Source organism: Balaenoptera acutorostrata, chromosome 3 (genome assembly GCF_949987535.1).
Source record: "Balaenoptera acutorostrata chromosome 3, mBalAcu1.1, whole genome shotgun sequence".
NCBI classification, from domain to species: Eukaryota; Metazoa; Chordata; class Mammalia; order Artiodactyla; family Balaenopteridae; genus Balaenoptera; species Balaenoptera acutorostrata.
In genome coordinates, this window is record NC_080066.1 from 36,930,580 (window position 1) to 36,948,252 (window position 17,673).

General features: G+C 53.0%; 1 protein-coding gene across 2 annotated transcripts in view; it reads left to right on the forward strand.

The window, feature by feature from the left end:
• The window catches only part of AP3B2 (adaptor related protein complex 3 subunit beta 2), a 31,536-nt gene extending 24,899 nt beyond the window's left edge, over positions 1-6,637 (forward strand). For both annotated transcript variants that reach the window (XM_057544771.1, XM_057544772.1), the window contains 10 exons: positions 217-325; positions 710-833; positions 1,211-1,394; positions 1,539-1,599; positions 1,932-2,038; positions 2,241-2,469; positions 2,887-2,971; positions 3,221-3,318; positions 5,973-6,111; positions 6,213-6,637. In XM_057544771.1, the coding sequence (XP_057400754.1) occupies positions 217-325; positions 710-833; positions 1,211-1,394; positions 1,539-1,599; positions 1,932-2,038; positions 2,241-2,469; positions 2,887-2,971; positions 3,221-3,318; positions 5,973-6,111; positions 6,213-6,363 (1,287 nt within the window). In that variant the 3' untranslated portion in view covers positions 6,364-6,637. The remainder of the gene's footprint in view (positions 1-216; positions 326-709; positions 834-1,210; positions 1,395-1,538; positions 1,600-1,931; positions 2,039-2,240; positions 2,470-2,886; positions 2,972-3,220; positions 3,319-5,972; positions 6,112-6,212) is intronic.
• Positions 6,638-17,673: the final 11,036 nt, after the last annotated feature.

Consider the following 17,673-nt stretch of genomic DNA (forward strand, 5'->3'; position numbering starts at 1 on the left):
CCCTACACTCTGTTCCTTCCTGCTGGCAGTGCCACTCTGTGAGTGCCTCCCCTCCATGGACAGGGTCCCTTCCCTCCCCCCATTATTCCCTCTTGGGGACAGGACCAGGCGGGGCCCCGAGAAGAGCTAGGGTGAAAGATAAGAGGGGCTTGTGCTTTCCTTCCCCCTCCCCATCCATGATTTAATGACTCCCCGCCCCCACCCCACAATCTCCAGGTACCTGAATGGACCAAGTGCTCAAACAGGGAGAAGAGGAAGGAGAAGGAGAAACCCTTCTACTCAGACTCTGAGGGAGAGTCAGGGCCCACAGAGTCCGCAGACAGCGGTGAGGAGATGGGCAGAGCTGGGGCCCTGTGCTCCTGCCTGTGTGTGTGCCTTGTGGCTGACTATCTGGTGCACGTGTGTGCTCCTGTATTAGATGGTCACGTGTCCAAGGGGGTGTGCACCTCCTTGTGTGCACCTGTATGTGTGCTTATGCACTTGAGGATTGCACGTCCCAGATGTGTGTGTGCTTGTGTAGGTCTCTATCCATACGGGTCCATCTGTGTTCCAGTTGGTCTGGTTGGCGTCTGGGGCCGGGAGCAGGTCGGGGGGTTGCGGGGAGAAGAGGTGAGTTTGCTGCTTCAGTACAGAGTCTGAAGCTGGGTGCCCAGGGCTCCCCGGGAGGCCTGCACACAAGGGAGGGAAGCCTGAGACAGTCCTTCCACAGACCCTGAGTCCGAGAGTGAATCGGACAGTAAGAGCAGCAGTGAGAGCGGCTCTGGGGAGTCCAGCAGTGAGTCTGACAACAAAGGCCAGGATGAGGACGAGGAGAAAGGGAGGAGCAGTGAGAGGTAAGATGACTGGGCGTCTTCAGGGCTCCCCCTTGGAAACGAAGGGCTGACCCTCAGCCTTAGCCAGTCTCCTAAGAGCCCCTGAGCCTCCTCATGAGCTGGTGGGGCCTACAGACCCCCTGGTCTGCTCACGTGATGGCCGCAGGAGATCTCTGCGTGGGGCGCAGCATGAAGAAGCAGTCAGGGAAGGGGCCCGAGCTGGCACAGGCCGGTCTAAAGCTCTCACTGTGACCCAGGCATAGGAGCTCAGATGTGGAGTCCACTGGCCCAGGCTGCCCACCCTCACCCCCAGTGTTCAAGGCTTTCCCTGCTCTTCTGTGAGGCAAGAAGGGGTCATCCAGGCTGGGCCCAAGCCCTGTTTGCCCCCTTTCCTCCAGTGAGCATAGTGAGGAGGAAGGTAAGAAGAGGAAGATGAAGAAGAGGAAGAAGGTACCAGAGGGACAAGAAGGCGGCTCGTCCTCAGATGAGGGCAGTGATTCCAGCAGCAGCTCATCAGAGTCTGAGATGACATCAGAGACAGAGGAGGAGCAGGTGGAACCTGCCTCCTGGAGAAAAAAAACAGTGAGCGCCTTGGGGCAGAAAGGGGATGGGCGTATGGACCGGGGCCCTCCCCACCCTCTGGGCCAAGCCCAGGCATCTCCCCATAACCCAACCCCGGGCCAGGGTACTCCCCTTCCACACTCACATCGCACTTTTCTCTTCCAGCCTCCCAGCAGCAAAAGTGCCCCTGCAGCCAAGGAGATCTCTCTGCTTGATCTAGAGGACTGTGAGTTTGGGTGGTAGAAGTCACAGGGGGAAGGAGGCCTGGGGAGTATGACTTAGGAAGGGCCATGGGCGCTCTGGGCTAGGTTCCTCAGGGGTTTGGGGTGGGAGGAGCAGACAGAATACATCTTTGGGCCTGAGAGGGCCGCAGGACATCCTCTCCAGGTGTGGGGCTGGGGTCAAGGATGGCTGTCTCCGCGGAGCCGCCAGGCTGCCACGTGCCTCACTGTCCGTGGTGCTGAGCCGTCTGCTCCCTAAGCCTTGGGCTCCTGCTCGATCCAAGCCAATTCCACTTTGCCTCTCCCTCGTCATAATGTTTCCCATATACTCCCACAGTCACCCCTCCCAGTGTCCAGCCTGTGTCTCCCCCCACGGTTGTGTCCACCAGCCTGGCTGCTGACCTGGAGGGCCTGACGCTCACAGACTCCCCCCTGGTGCCCTCGGTGAGTGGGATGGGGAGGGACAGGGCTGGGGCAGGGACACATCTCTGTGCTGCATCCTATGGTATGGATTTGTGTGAAGGGGGTGTGATGGAGGGGATGGCTTTGAGCCTCCGTTGCTGTGACCACAAGTAGGGACAAGGCTGGGACGGGCTCTCGCCTTGTTGTTCATTTCCATACTTCCCCTCCTCCTCCTCCCCTCCAGCTGCTGAGTCCAGTGTTGGGTGTCGGGAGACAGGAGCTGCTGCACCGCGTAGCTGGAGAGGGGCTGGCTGTGGACTACACCTTCAGCCGCCAGCCTTTCTCTGGGGACCCCCACATGGTGGCTGTGCACATCCACTTCTCCAACAGCTCTGATACGCCCATCAAGGGCCTACATGTGGGCACCCCCAAACTGCCCGCTGGCATCAGCATCCAGGAATTTCCTGAAATCGGTGCGGAAGGGCCTGGGACGTGGTGGAGAAGGAGGCTCCTGGGTGGAGTTGGTCTTTCTGTGGTTTCTGAAGCCCCCCTCTGTGCCAGGCCAGGGTCTAGGCTATGGGGCTATGGAGATGGCATCTAACACAATCCATGGACAAGACAGACTAGGAAATGAGCAAGTCAGTATCAGGGCAAGAGGTGCTTGAGCCTTGGTGGTTTCAGCACTGACTTAAATGGGGTGAGGGTGAGTGGGGGAAGGGTGTTTACATTTCAGGAGAAACTCAGGAACAGTCTCTCCAGGGGCTCAGAAAGCCAGGATTCCATAGAGGAATGGTCAGCTCTGGAAGTGGAGGGGAGAAGGGGTCAGGGTTCCAGACCTGTCAGGTGATGCTGTCTTTCTCTCCCCCTTTCCCTGCCTCACACTGCTGCAGAGTCCCTGGCACCCGGAGAATCTGCCACTGCTGTCATGGGCATTAATTTCTGTGACTCGACCCAGGCGGCCAACTTCCAGCTGTGGTATGTTTCCAACTCGTGGAGGAGTAGGAGGATGGCTAGGGAGAGGTGGGGTCAAAATAAACTGGAGCTGGAGGTGGTATTAGGTGGGGCTACATCATGATCTGGTGTGTCTGGAAGGCATCCCAAGACCTCAGGTCTCTTACCTCCCTCTCCTGCTGCCTCCAAGCCCTCCCTTCAGACACAGTGCGAGGTGAGGGGAGAGATGCTGGCCTCACTCCCTCTCCCTCTGTCTCCTCCTACCCTTCCCAGCACCCAAACCCGACAGTTCTACGTCTCCATTCAGCCACCTGTTGGGGAGCTGATGGCCCCTGTGTTCATGAGCGAAAATGAGTTCAAGAAGGAACAGGGTGAGTGTTCCCTGGAGGTGGGCAGGGAGGGTGCTCAGGACCATCCACTGGGGCTCATTCAGCTCCACCATACAGTCACGCCGAGGGAGCCTCGGCTCCTGCAGATGGAGGGAGGCCTCACAGCTTGTGGCTCCAGCAGAGGCTTCACAGAGCCTGGGACACTTCAGTGAGGCTCTGGAGACAGTCTCAACTCAGCCAGGCAGAAAATTCTAGGCCAGAATTCCAGCTGGGGGAAACATTATGAGTAGGTGTTAGTGAAAATTTACAGGAAGAAAGGAGGGGAGCAGTTTGCTTTAGGGCATAGGAGTCCTTAGCAACGGCGAGTAGTGAAAACAAAGCTGAAAATACGTTTGGTCTAGTTTCTGGAAGCCTTGAACGCGATGCTAAAGGATTTCGGTCCTAAAATTTCAGAGCTGGAAGGGGTCACAGAGGTTATTGGGTCCAACTCCATCGTTAGAGAGGTAAGGACTGTAGATTTCGTTTTCCTAGCAGTAGAGGAGCCATTGAAGTTTTTTGAGCAAAGACGGGGCCAGGTTCAGACTTCTGCTTCAGAAGGAGAAATCTGGCAACAGTTACAGCTAGGACTGGAATTGAGAGAATCTGCAGCAGGAAAAAGAGGCAGAACAGCGTAAGTGGGAGGCAACATGGGGCTCCATGAATCCTGGCTTTAAGTTCTGAACCTGCCACTTGCTTGGTATGTGACCTTGGACTAAATTCTGTGCCTAGTTATAAGGCTATTGCAATAGATCTGATGAGAGATGGTGAGGACCAGGATTAGAACCACAGCAAAAAGAATGAAAGGCTGAGGTGGGGGAGAGGGAAGCCATGGGCATTTGCCCTAAGGAAGCGGAGAGGGAGACATATAAGCTGGCTCTAGAATGTCTGGCTTAGATAGTAGGGAGAATGGCAGTGCCGTTCACCTAGACCAGGGGTTGGCCAACTTTTTCTGTAATGGGTCATAAAGCAAATGTTTTAGGCTTTCTGGGTCATGTGATCTCTGCTGCAATTTGCCGTTGTAACCCAAGAACAGCCACGGATAATACATAAATGAATGAGTGTGGCTGCATTCCAATAAAATTCTATTTATGGACACAAATTTGAATTTTATATAATCTTCATGTGTCATGAAATATCTATCTTTGATTTTTCCCCCAGCACTTAAAAAATATTAAAAAAAAAACAAACCATTGTGGGCCATGCAGGTGGTAGGTTGTATTTGGCCTTCAGGCTGTAATTTGCCAAACCCCTGATCTGGAAGAAAGAAGAATGGATTGGGCAAGGGAAAGGGGGGACGATCTTGGACAGTTTTGGAGAGGCTGCTTTTGAAATTCATTTGGGAAATTCAGGAAGAGGTGTTTAATATGCAACTGAAAATGTGGGTCTGTGCCCAGGAAACACTTCTAGGCTGGAGTCAGGAGCATAGAGGTGATAATTGAAGCTGTGAATATGAGTGAGATCACCCTGGGAGAGAGATGGGTGGGAAGATAAGAAGGTCAAAGACCTTCCTTGAGGAAAACCTGCCTTCTTCAGGAGAAAAAGGAGGGGAGGGAAAAGAGGAGGAACAGAGTGAGAGGTGGGAGGAGAACCACGAGAGATGAGGAGGTTGAAGAGTGCCTTGGATGGTCTGCAGGCCAAGATGACCAAAGACCTTCAGATCCAGCAGATAGGAAGCTGCTGCCAACGTCAGAGAGAGCGGGTCATCGCAAAAGGGGGGCAGAGGCCAATTGCAGTGGGTTGAGGGAGACCAGGGCTTGGGGAAATGGAGTCCTCTCTGGAGGACCTTGGTGGTCACTGGGGAGGGAGACACAGCACTAGCATGATGACGTATCTTGTTTCTAGAGAGGACTTCTTAGGAACGAGGAGACTTGATATGGAGAGACTAAAGGTGCAGGGACAAGAAAATGTCACTAGTTAGGAACGGAGGGCATGAAAGCGACAGGAGAGGGATGTCCGTTCTGAAAAGGAGGAGAAGAATGGCGGAAGTAGCAGAAGGAGGAGAGAGAGGCTGAGGAGAAGGTGGGCAGGAGGGCAGACGGAGGAGCTCGCATGGCTGGGAAGAGCGTGTGAGTGGAGAGGAGAGGTCAGACCCGTAGAGTGAGGGTTTCTTGGGATGCTGTGAGTGCTTGGGGACGCGACGAGTCCTGGACAGGTTTGGAGCTGTTGCCACATGTGAAACTAGGGGTCCACCTGTGAGGGCTGCATGTGACAACCGGACTCTGGCCTGTCGGGTGAGAACCAGCAGCAGCCACCAGTGATCTCTTTGTGAGGACGCAGCCTCCAGGAGCTGGGAGAGAGCTGCACCTGGGTTGGAGGGCCAACCAGGAAAGACTAAAAGGTGGAGGAAACCTCTAAGTACTGACTGGCCACCAAGTCCACTGGCCACTCCCAAGGGGCTGGTGGCCCAGATGTCTGACCGTGGGGAAGCACCCAGTCAGTTTCTGCTCAGCAGTATGGATAGAGCCCTGGGTGGGGTGGGAGGCTGACCAAGGCTCCCTGAGGGAGGGCCAGGTCCGAGAGGGAAGGAGCCCCTCCTCAAGACTGGTGAGGGAGATTCAGACCTGCCCCACCTGAGTAGAACATGGTGAGGGTGCTCAGTGGGCGGACCCAGTGGTACCCACCGTGACCTTTGCCCTCATCATATCCTCTGCCCCCAGGAAAGCTGACGGGCATGAATGAGATCACAGAGAAGCTCACGCTGCCAGACACCTGTCGGAGTGACCACGTTGTGGTGCAGAAAGTGACTGCCACTGCCAACCTGGGTCGTGTCCCTTGTGGGACATCTGATGAGTACAGGTACTGACCACCAGCAGGGGGACGAGATGGGCTCTTGGTCCTGATTTGAAGGAGGGGCCCCATGCCTCAGGGTTGAGCTCATTCCTCTACCCCCACCTCAGGTTTGCAGGGAGGACGCTGACCAGCGGGAGCCTGGTCCTGCTGACCCTGGACGCCCAGCCCACTGGAGCTGCCCAGCTGACAGTCAACAGTGAGAAGATGGTGATCGGCACCATGCTGGTGAAGGACGTGGTACAGGCTCTGACCCAGTGAGCCTAAGTGCTGTGACCTCTTTGACCGTCACTTGTCCCTCCCTCGTGACATCTAGGCTGTTAGCCTCTCTGTCTCTTTCTTTCTCTCTCTCATATCAGACTCCTCATTCCAGATAGCATCCGGGGGTCCTCCCTCTCTCTGGTCATGACCAGCCTCCCTCCCAGTTCTCCTCCCCGTGGGTTCCTTAGTGACCTGTGCAGAGGGAGATGGCAGGGCTCCATTCAGTCCTCCCAGCTTTGTGTAGCTATTTATGTGGCAAAATCTCAATAAAATGTCTTCTCCCTAGATGCTGGCTCACCTTTCCTTTCTTCTGGGTTCTGCCTAAGGGGGTTGGCGGGGGGCGGGGGAAGAGCTCTGAGGAGTGACTGTGTTTGACCCTTGTGAATGATCACCACTGACCTTCTAGGGGAGGCTGTGACTGACTCTCAGAGGTGACTCTGGTTGGACCCCCAAGATGACCATCTTCAAGTCTTCAGGCATCTCTGTGTAAGAGACATCTGATCGGGGATGGGGAGGTCAAGCTGGAAGAACTCCCTGGTCCTTTTTTATGAGCCTCTGCAAAGATGCCTCTTCGACATCTGGCAGTCCCTTTTGGTTCCCCTCATGGGCCCTTGGGAAGGAGAACTCATAATGTGGGGAATTCCCAAACGTAGGTGCAAGGTTCAAAATATGTCAACTACATCTAGATATGGGGCCTAGAGCCCCACCTAGCTGGGGAGATGACCCACCTGGCCATCTTGGAGAAGGAAGAACAGGAGATGGAGACCCGTGCTTCTCAAACTGCCGTTCATCAGATCACCTGGGGGTTTGTTATGCAGATTCAGATGGGTAGGTCTGAGGTGGGGCCTGAGATTCTGCATTTCTAACAAGATGTCAGCAACCGATGCTGTTGCTCCATGGACACACGTGAGTGGTGAGGATGTAGAGCCTCCACACCTGGGACAAGCCTTCTAGGGGTGGCAGTGAGGGTCAGGGCCCCTCCCTGATACCTTTCCTGGTGAGGAAAGAGGCTGAGCAGCAGTGGTCCCTAAAGGCGTAAAAGGTGTTCCATTAGCATGTGTTGTGCCAAAAGAAAAAAGTTTGTAATCATGTAAATTCAGGAACCGTGGATTGGAGTACAGGAAGTTTATTTCCCACGGGCCTTCTCAGAGCCTTTATTATGCTAATGTGCATTGTGACCCCCCCACCCCCACCCCACCAGTCCTTCTAAGAAGGGCTACAGCTCACAGTGTTACCCCTACTTGGTTTTGACCTTGGGATGCCTTTGTCCCAGGACACCTTGATTGACTGTGTTACAGGATGCACACTCCAGTGATAGTTTGAGACGTGGTGCCTCAGCCCTGATCCTCCGTAACCAAGACTCTAGTTTCTTGACCACACCTCCCCACAGCCCTGTCACGGAGCAAGTCTGTTTATAGAGAAAGACAGGGTGAAGCAGGTGTGGCCCTCTTCTCAGGGAAGGAGAACAAAGGCAGCGCCAGGGGACAGCCCTGCCTCCGACTCCGGGGACTTGCTGGGCTCTGTGGCACCAGACAGCAGCTGGGGCCGCTGCTTCACTGAGAGCCTTGGGGCCCCAAAGTCTCCCTGGGATCACTGTTTTTGTCGCTGCAGGTTCTGAGATGGGACTGATCCACCAGTCATGGGTCACTCGAACGGTGGACTTGTTCTCACTTGTGTCTCTTAACCAGTACTGCCTGCAACAGAAGAAAGAAGGTGGGAGCGATTTTCTAAGAAAGTAGAACAAGGACCATCAGAGAATTCTATTTTTAAAAAATTAATTTATTAATTTATTTATTTTTGGCTGCGTTGGGTCTTCATTGCCGCGCGCGGGCTTTCTCTAGTGGCGGCGAGCGGGGGCTACTCTTCATTGTGGTGCGCGGGCTTCTTATTGCAGTGGCTTCCCTTGTTGCGGAGCACGGGCTCTAGGCGCACGAGCTTCAGTAGTTGTGGCGTGCGGGCTAATCAGTTGTGGCTCACGGGCTCTAGAGCGCAGGCTCAGTACTTGTGGCGCACGGGCTTAGTTGCTCCGCGGCATGTGGGATCTTCCAGGACCAGGGCTCGAACCCGTGTCCCCTGCTTTGGCAGGCAGATTCTTAACCACTGCGCCACAAGGGAAATCCCATCATCAGAGAATTCCTTACCAACCTGGACTTTGCAGCAAAGGCCCCAGAGTGGATTCTGTAGGAACCAGAAGTATATACGGCATGAACTCTTAACATCCCTCAAGGAGCTTACAGCCCCGTTTCCCAGAACCTCTTGGAAAGGGCACCAGGATCTCCAACCCTGTGTGAGAGTCCAGAGCACGGGAACCTTAGTCACAGCCCTGTGTTGGTTTCTCTGGAACGTGTCCCAGGCTGTGGGGTTAGCAATAACAACCCTTCTTAAGAAAATGATTCTCATGTGTGAGATTGTCTCAGGGGAGAGGCAGGAGGCAGGAGAGTGAGGTGTAAGCAGGGAGAGTCCGAGTCAGCAGCTGGTTGGGAGAAGGAGCCCAGCTGGGAAGGCTGGAACTGCGGAAGCAGGCAGAAGTAGCTATCTTCAACCCAGGACGGGGAAGGGACCCCATTCTCTTCTAGGGAATGGTCTGTGGGGAGAAAACCTCAGTCAGAGGGGAAGGGAGAGTAGCTGCCCCAGCCTCAGCCCAGCCCAGCCCATATCTTCCTGGACTCTAGGTCCATGGCCGAACCTTCCACAGCCCTGCCACGTCGGCATCCCCGAGTGAGTCTCTGCAGGGATAAGACAGGGCCTGCCCGGAACACACTGGTGGAAACAGATCAGACATACAGGACCTGAGGGGCACCTCACCTCTCCAGAACATTCTTCTTTCTAACCCATATCATAGCCTGTGTTTTCTCACTGATCCAAGTCTCTGCCACTGTGGTCACAGGCCTCCTGGATCTTAATGTGTCCCATGAGGAGCATTGAGGGGCAACCATGGAGCTGTGGGATTCATGTGGGGCCCAGGACCTCAGAGCAGACTAGGAAGGGCTCTTAGGGCTCTGCTGGTGCACAGGGAGGGTTCGGGGGAGGGGGCCAGAAATGGACAGAAGCACGGGGACTGGCACTGAGGCAGAATGTGCCCCCGGCAAGGGTCAGGTAGAGCATTAGTGAGGACCCAGGAGGTCCAGGTGTGGTCTGAGCCCGACCACAGACCTGGACAGGTCAGAGGACAAGGAACACAGCGAGGGGCTGAGAACAGGAGCCCAGTCCAGGATGGCTTCAAGGTGGTGCTCCGGCAAATGGCTAAAAGGAATGGCTTCAGTTTTTGGCCAGGTTGCTGTAGCTGGCTAGCTGCAATGACTGGGGAACAGATCCATCTAGGGATACTAAGGAAGCCACTACAAGGACCCCGAGTGGGCGGCGTTAGCTGTGCCCGTGCCTGAACCCCCCAGCCTGTCAGCCCCAGGGCAAGCCCCTGGCCTAGTTCAGTACCTTCTGCTGGGCATCTTGAAGGTCACCTCTCAGCATAGCCTGCAGATCAAAGGGATGGGTGTTGGGTATGTAACTTGCTGTGACAGGATTTTCCCTGGCCTTACTGGGCAAAGAAGGAAAAATAGGAAAGTTCTGGACCCTCCCCCTCCCCCCCCCCCCCCCAAGGCCTGGCTCCTGGACAGCCAGGATCCTCACCACCAATTTCTTCCCTGCCTCCTCAGCACATTCATGTCCCTCTCGGTCACTCTAATTCCTACCATGGCTCCACATGCTGGGGGTAGGGGTGGGGAAAGGCCTGCCTTAGGCCCCTCCTTCCTCATCAAGCATTTGAGCAGCCAACAAGTGCTGGGCACTGTGGTGGCAAAGAAGCTATGGGCTGATGACCAACCAGGACTGGGGTGTGAACCGTGGAGGGACTGCTCAGCCCAGTAGGTCCCGTCTCATTCCACCAGCCTGCAACTGGCTGCAGAGCCTGCTGGATTGGGAAAGCCCCCGCTCAGGGGTGGGGCAGGAGAGCTGCTGAGGGAGGGTGTGCATGGACCTGGGTCCTCAAGGAGGTGAGCTGGGTCTTCCTTCTATGATGGCCTGATCACTGTTGTCTCCCAGGGTCAGGAGAAAGATGGTGAACCAGGGCCTAAAAGGGTGAAGCCCAGGATGGGGTTTGGAGAACAGGGGGTAAAGTGGGGCACATCCAAAGGGAAAGCAGTGAGCACCTTCTTGGGCCTTCTACTTGATGGTGCTGCCTGATCCCGTTGTTTCCTGCCCCACTGTCTCTCCCCCATCCCACTGACCTGTCCGCTAAGAAAAAGCACTTAGGGCCGCACTGTTTGATCCTGACCATGAGGAACCCCACCCCCATCCTGATTGCCCCATTACAGCTGAGGATGCTTTGGGGTCACTGAGGCTTGGGACAGTGCTGAGGAAGGTAAGCAATGCTGGGGATTACTTCTTACCTGAATGTCACTTTCACCCCGAACGTTACTTCTTATCTTGCTGCCAAGGACCCTCTAACTTTAGCCCCTTTTCAGATCTTCCACCCATGAGTCCACCTGAGTGGAGCTTCCCAGTGGTGCCTGGAGAATAAAGGTTGCCAACAGCTCAGAAAAATTCTTCTGTCTGGGATCTTCCCAGACAAATATGTCCCTGTCTTTGGGACTGTTTTTTGTAAAAAAACTTTTAAGTCTACTATTCATACAGTAAATTGTACAAATCACAAGCGTGCAATCTGACGAGTTTTCATAGACTGAACAACCCGTGTAAACAGCATCCAGGTCAAGAAACAGAGTGTAATAGCACACCTCCCTCGTACCTCCTTCCCGTTTGGGGCCGTGTTGTATTTCACTCAAAGATCGATCACAGAGCTCTGAAATGGTTCCACAGCAGTCTGCAAATGGCAGTGGGATCCCGGAAGGCCAGCACAGACTTGTGTCTGGCAGTGCCAACACGGTGGCATATGCTGCTCTCTGGGGCTACTGGGGATGTGTTACCAACAACCCCTGTGGCAGGGGCAGGGTGTGTGGAAATAAGTGGGGTTGTTTTCTTGTTTTGACTGAAGGAAAATGTTAGGAAACCGCTCTGGGGAAGAAGGAACTCTTGAGGGCTTGGGCAAGGTGACCTTGATCGAAGTCTTGCTGTGCCAGATCCCCAGCATCTGCACCTGCAGAGGAAAGGCAGGACGCTGGGAGAGGGTGAGGCTGGGAGAGGGTGAGGCGTGGTCCTTCTCACTCGGACCAAGGCAAGACTGAGACCCTGGGCTCCTGACAAGAGTGGCTGCATACTCTCCAGTAAATCCCTAAACTTCAGCTTCCTCAGCTGCAAAACAAAGGGGAGGGACTCTCAGGGTCCCACGTCCCTCGCGCTGAGACCCTAGGCATCCTCTAACTCCTTCACAAGCATTTCAGGACAACAGGCACTCACCTTCAACTGCCATCAGTGAGGCAGCCGACCTCCAATGATCACTGCTTCCTGGCATTTGCACCCTGGTGTCATCCCCTCCTACATCTTATCAGGGCTGGTGTGTGTAAACAATAGGATACTGTAGACGGGAGAGTATGTCATTTCTGAGATTAGCTTATGAAAGTCACTGCACCTCCATCTCAGTCTCTGTCTCTCTGGTCATTTGCTCTGGAGAAAGCCAGCAGCCCTCCGGAGAGGTCCGTGTGACAAGGAACTGAGTGAGCTCGAGGTGGAGCTAGGAGGCAGATCCAGGTCCAGGCAAAGCTTCAAATGACTGCGGTTCTGGCTGAGAGCTTGACTGCAACCTCAGGAGACAGCCTGAGCCAGAACTGCCCAGCTAAGTCAATCTTGGAGTCCTGACTCTCAGAAATTGTGTGAGAGAATAAATATTTGTTGTTTTAGCCTGCTTCGTTTTGGGGTAACTTAACAGCGTAAATTAATACAATCCAGCCCTCGACCCGTGTCCTAGGGTATTGAAAAAGTCCTCAGAGGGAGCCTGGGCCCCCAGCTCTGGCCTTCAGAGCAGTTTGCGCCCACATTCAGTGTCAGTGGCGTGCTGGAGCTGGCTCATGCTGGCTCGTGAGCATCGACTGGTATCGTACTAGTGGTGTGAAATCAGCCAGGGCAGAAGTATTTATGCCACAGAAATAGGTGAATACTGCAAATGACTCCTCTCTTGCAGCCAATTGTCAAACATTTATCAGCACACCACTGCCCTTAATTGTCTCCATCCCTATATCTCTTTAAATGATTATGATATATTTCAAGTTTAAAGAATAAAATAACAACCTCTTGTGTACTGATCACCCATTTTAAGAACTAAAGCACTCATCAGTTCAGCAGACACCCCCTGTATCCCTAGTTTCACAAGCTCTTCCCTCCCCACGTGAAGTAAATCACTATTCTGAATTTTATGTTTATCAAGGCCATGCATTTTTTGGTACTTTTACTACATACAGATGTGTTCCTAAACAATACATTATATTGTCCTTTGTGGTAGTAATGTACTGCATGTTTTAAAATTTTATATAAATGGCATTGTAGAGTATGTGTTCTCTGACATCCTACTTCTTTCACTCAGTGTTGTTTATGAGTCATCCATGTTGATATGATTAGCTTTATTTCATTTACTTTTACTTATATACAGTATATTCCATTGTATGACTAGACCACAGTTTATCAATCCACTCTCCTGTCGGTAGGCATTTAAGGTACTTTATTGGCTTGGCCAAAAAGTTCGTTCAGGTTTTTCCATAAGATATTATGGAAAACCCCGAAAGAACCTTTTGGCCAACACAATATTTTATTTTTGCAATTAAAAAAATTATTTTTTTATTTTTGCAATTTTGAATAACACACCTATAGGCATTTTAAACTCCTGCCTCTTTTAACACGTGCGAAAGTTTCTCTAACACATTTCCCTGGGAGTGGCATTCCTGGGTCACGGAGTATACATACCTGCAATTTAACAACATCGCCAAATTGCTCACCAGAGTAGCTGTACTTCACGTCAAGAATATTCACGGCACCTTCACTCATAATAGTCCAATTCACATTGCCAATCACTAGGAGAATGGAGAAACAAATATGGTATATCCATACAATGGAATACTACTTAGCAATAAAAAGGACTTAACTACTGCTACCTGCAGCAACATGGATGAATCTCACAGATGCTATGTTGAATGAAAGAAGCCAAAAGTTTATATGAAGTCCTAAAACAGGCAGAATGAATCTGTGAGGAAAGCAGTTAGAATATTAGTTGTCTCAAGGAGAGGCGGATGAAGTGGGAAGAGGTATGATGGAACCCTTTGGGCTTCTAGAAGGATTCCATGCCTTGACGTGGGTGGTGGTTACCTGGGTATGTATGTAGGTAAAATACATCAGGCTGTATACCTAAGATTGTGTACTCTGTGTACTCTCTGTATGTGGGTTGTTACCCCTCAATTTAAAAAGTGCAGAAAACAAAAGCCACAACCAAAGTGGCTGAACCAGTTTACATCCTCACTGGCAGTGAGCCTGCTACTAGGATAGTGAGACTTTTCATTTTGCCTATCTAGGAGGTGTGAAATGGTATCCTACTGTGTTTCCCTGGTTATTGGTGAGCCATTCCCATCTTTTGCCCATTTTTCTATTTGCCTCGTTGTAAAGTTCTTATATATTTTGGAAATGAGTCCTTTGTAGATCATGTATTGCAAATACCTTCTTCCAGTGTATGACTTGTCTTTTCAAGTTTTAAACATCTTTTGATAAACCAAAGGGTTAAATTCCAATGTGATCAAATTTATCAATTTTCCTTTATACTCTGTGCTTGTTGTTCCATATTTACAAAATTTGCCTGCACTATGAGGTAACATTCTCCTAATACTGTTTTCTAAAAAAATTTCCAAGTAATGCTGTATACATTTGTATTTTTAACCCACTTAAAATTTACATTTGTGTATGATGAAAGGTGGCGCTGATCTACTTTCTTTTATCCCACTTAAATGGGGAGGAAAAAGAACAAAGAACATGGTTTCTTCTGCACAGAGCTTGGCAAAAGCCGAGTAGACACTATGTGCTCACTTTACCTTGTGGTCTTGAGTTCCTAAATGAAACCCCCTTCTGATCTTTTCCAACCAGGAAAATTATTTTCTCCCTGCAGTCTCTTTTCTTCTTTCAGCTCTCTGCCTGCTGTGGAGGCACTGAACACCTGAGCATATAAAAGAATACAGGGTCCCTCCTAGTACATGCATTTAAAACTTAGTCCAGCCAATTACAGTTACACTTGAAACCTGTATTGTAAATCTGGGGCTTGACTGCAGAGATGGTGCCAGGCATAGCCGGGCTCAAAGGGTATTTGTTGACTGGGAGAATGGATAATGCTGCCTGTTTGTTCCTGCTACTTCTGCCAGTGACCAGCTGTGGGGACCTGACCAAGTCATTTAATGCCTCCACCTCTGCCCCTTTCCACACCCCTCCCTGTGGATCATGGACATCTTCTAGTCAGGGGTACTGTTCTTCCTGTATAACCTGCAAGCCTGGCCAAGTCAGGGCAGGGAGACAGGACTGACCAAACACATGACTGTATGTGCACTCAGCCACCCCTTCCTTCACTGTCTAGTGAGGGCTGGGGTCAGTCAGAAAGAAGTGCACACATAAGGGTGCTGGACATTTTGTACTTAACTGGTTAAGGCTTCAGGCTCTGAAGCCAGAAGACTGCCTGGGTTTGAGTCCTCACTCTTCCACTTCTAGCTGGGAGTCCTTGAGCTAGTTACTTAACTTCTCTGAGCTTCAGTTTCCTTCTCTGCAAATGGGTTAACATAGGTAATAAAACGCTTAGAACTGTGCCAAGCACATAGTAAGTGCTCAGTGAAGATCAGCTATTACTATTACCTGCAACAGAAAGTTTAGGAAGAGGGATTTTATGCAGCAGAAATTTCTGTTCCATGTCACCTGAAAGATCACTTCATTTTCTTCTGGCTGGGAGTTTTAAAATATGAAAGAGCTCCCAGATACTGTTCCCTTGGGCACTATTCCAGGTTTCGGATTCTTATCTTCCTCAGCTTTGGGTCAGGGAAGAGAAAGGGATGGAAAGGCTGAGCTGCATGAGGCCCCTGGACATGCTGGGCTTGACTCTTTTAATTTGAATTAGTGACCAAATTTAAAATTAAGAAGATTTCACAGTAAAAAACAAAACAAAACTGCATTTCCAGCTTGTCTTGAAAGAGCTGGCTGGGCTGGGACATCATTCCTGCACGGTATCCATCAGCTAACTGCCCTTTTAGATGTGCCTTGGGCCTTCTTGGTGCTGTCATCCACCCTCACTTGGCTCCTGGGCTGTAGGTATTTGGGTGTAGCACCCCCTGAGAGGACAAGCAAGATACACTACCTCCGATGAGCTGTCCTATGCTGTTTGTGGGCCAGGGTGAGACTTGTGGGCGGGCTGCTCCTAGAGAAGGAAGAGCCCCAGGTAGGGCCTGGTGTGGGAGGGTTCCAGGGAAGCTAAACCAGAAGGTGTGGTTTCCTGGGCAGCTGAAATGGGCCATCTTGAGGAGGGAGGGCAAATGGGTAGGGGGTGCCGGGGCCCCCTCTTGCTCTGCCGCTGCAGCCATCACCTCTCTGCCCATGACCTCAGCAACCCAAGGAAGCTCCTGAATGGGGATATTCTATGGATGGAGATTGGCCAACTCTCACTGTAACACTGGGTCCTTCTGTGGACTTCTACTCCAGCATCTGTTCTTACCCTCACCTTCTCCCATTACTGTAATCCTCCTGCAATAGTAGGCTAGACCTTGCCTTCCTCTTCTTCCATTGCCTCTGCACTCCCTCCCCTTAGCCATTAGATCCAGGCCAGCCTCACCAGCCTGCCAGGAAGGCAGCAGACCTGTCCTCTCAACTGCCAAGAAGAACCTTAAGCATAGTAAGTGCTTTATAAAATAGTATTATGATGATGAGGTAACACATGTACAACCCTCGGTAATGCTCAACAAACGCTGATTCCTTTCCTCCCCACCCCAATCCCTTGTTTCCCCTCTTTTCTGTCAAACCTCTACTAAGTCTCTAGTAACATCACAAAATTTTGAGACCTGATACTGCCATTCCCCTGTTTACAATTCTTAATAGTTCCCTGCTGTCTGCAAAATAAAGGCCTTTCACAAAGTGGGCCCAAGCTTCCCTCCTGCGGTATCGGTACGCATTATCCTCCATCCTGGGCCGATTGAGCCACTCTGTTCACTCCTTCTCAGTCTTTGCTTGATCTCCCTGCCTGGAACGCCACCTCGGCATCTGTGCCTGACTGGGGCTTCCGGTCCGCTCCCGCCCCGGCTACCCCAGGACGCCTTTCCTGACAACAGCCCAACCCACGGTGGTGTCTCTCGCCCCGTGACCCGCCCCCCCCCCCCCCCCCCCCGTCTCTTGTCCCCTCTCCGAGAAGTTTCCTATTGCAGGCTGGAAGGAGCGTCGGAAGCGGTTTCCCCAGGTAACTGTGGTGCAAAGAGGACCCCTGGTGTCTTTGGAACTTTCCGGAATCCCCAGACACCCCGCGCACCCCACTCCCCACCCCACCCCTGTTCCAGCACACGGGCAGCCAATCTAGAGTGAGCGTGCCTGCTGGAGCCTGGGCGTGAAGGCTCGGACATGGGCGCGTAGGGTGGGTTCTTGCCCTGGAAGGGTCCTTGGAAGAAAAGGAGCGTGGACACTGCAAAGACAGCTTTACTGACAAAGCACATGGCCGCCCCGTCGCAGGGGCTTGTGAATCGCGTCCTATTTCATAAGGGTTAAACTGACGCCCCAAAGAGGTGAATGACTTGACCAGGATCACTATGTGAGTGGCATGCTCCACTTGGGCCCCTGGCCTCCTAGGGGGTGGGGTGGTGTAAGCCGTGGCCCTTAGTGGGTGCAGCCGCCGAGCCCGCCTCCGTTCGGGAGCCTGGCTCCGGGTGGGCGGTGGAGCCCTCCGCCGGGCCTGCTGGAAGGGGCGGGGCCCCGGGCGGGGCCGACACAGGTGCTTCGCATCCGGCCGGCGGGGGAGGGAGGGGGCAGCTCCGCGGGGCTTTATAAGCGGCCCCGGCTGCGGCGCTGTGCGCGGCTCGCTGCAAAAATAGTGCCCACGTGTCTGCGCGTCCCTCGCCGCGCCGGCCAGCCGCCTGCCGGCCGGTCCGTCCGTCCCGCTGGGCCACGCCAGCCCCATGGCGTTCCCGCTGGTAAGAGCTGCTCGCCGCCCGCCCGGGCGGGGCTGGGCGGGGCCGCGGTCCGCGCCGCGGCAGCTAACGGTCCGCGCGCAACCTCGGCCGGTCCGCGGTACCCTCCTCTCCCGCCCCACCCGTGCGCGCAAGTCCCGGGCGGGGCGCGGGTCACGTGCCCGCGAGCGTGGGGCCTCGTGGAGGGGTGTGTGGCGAAGGGGGGGGTAGGGAGCCTCCTCGTGACTCAGGGCCTTTGGGC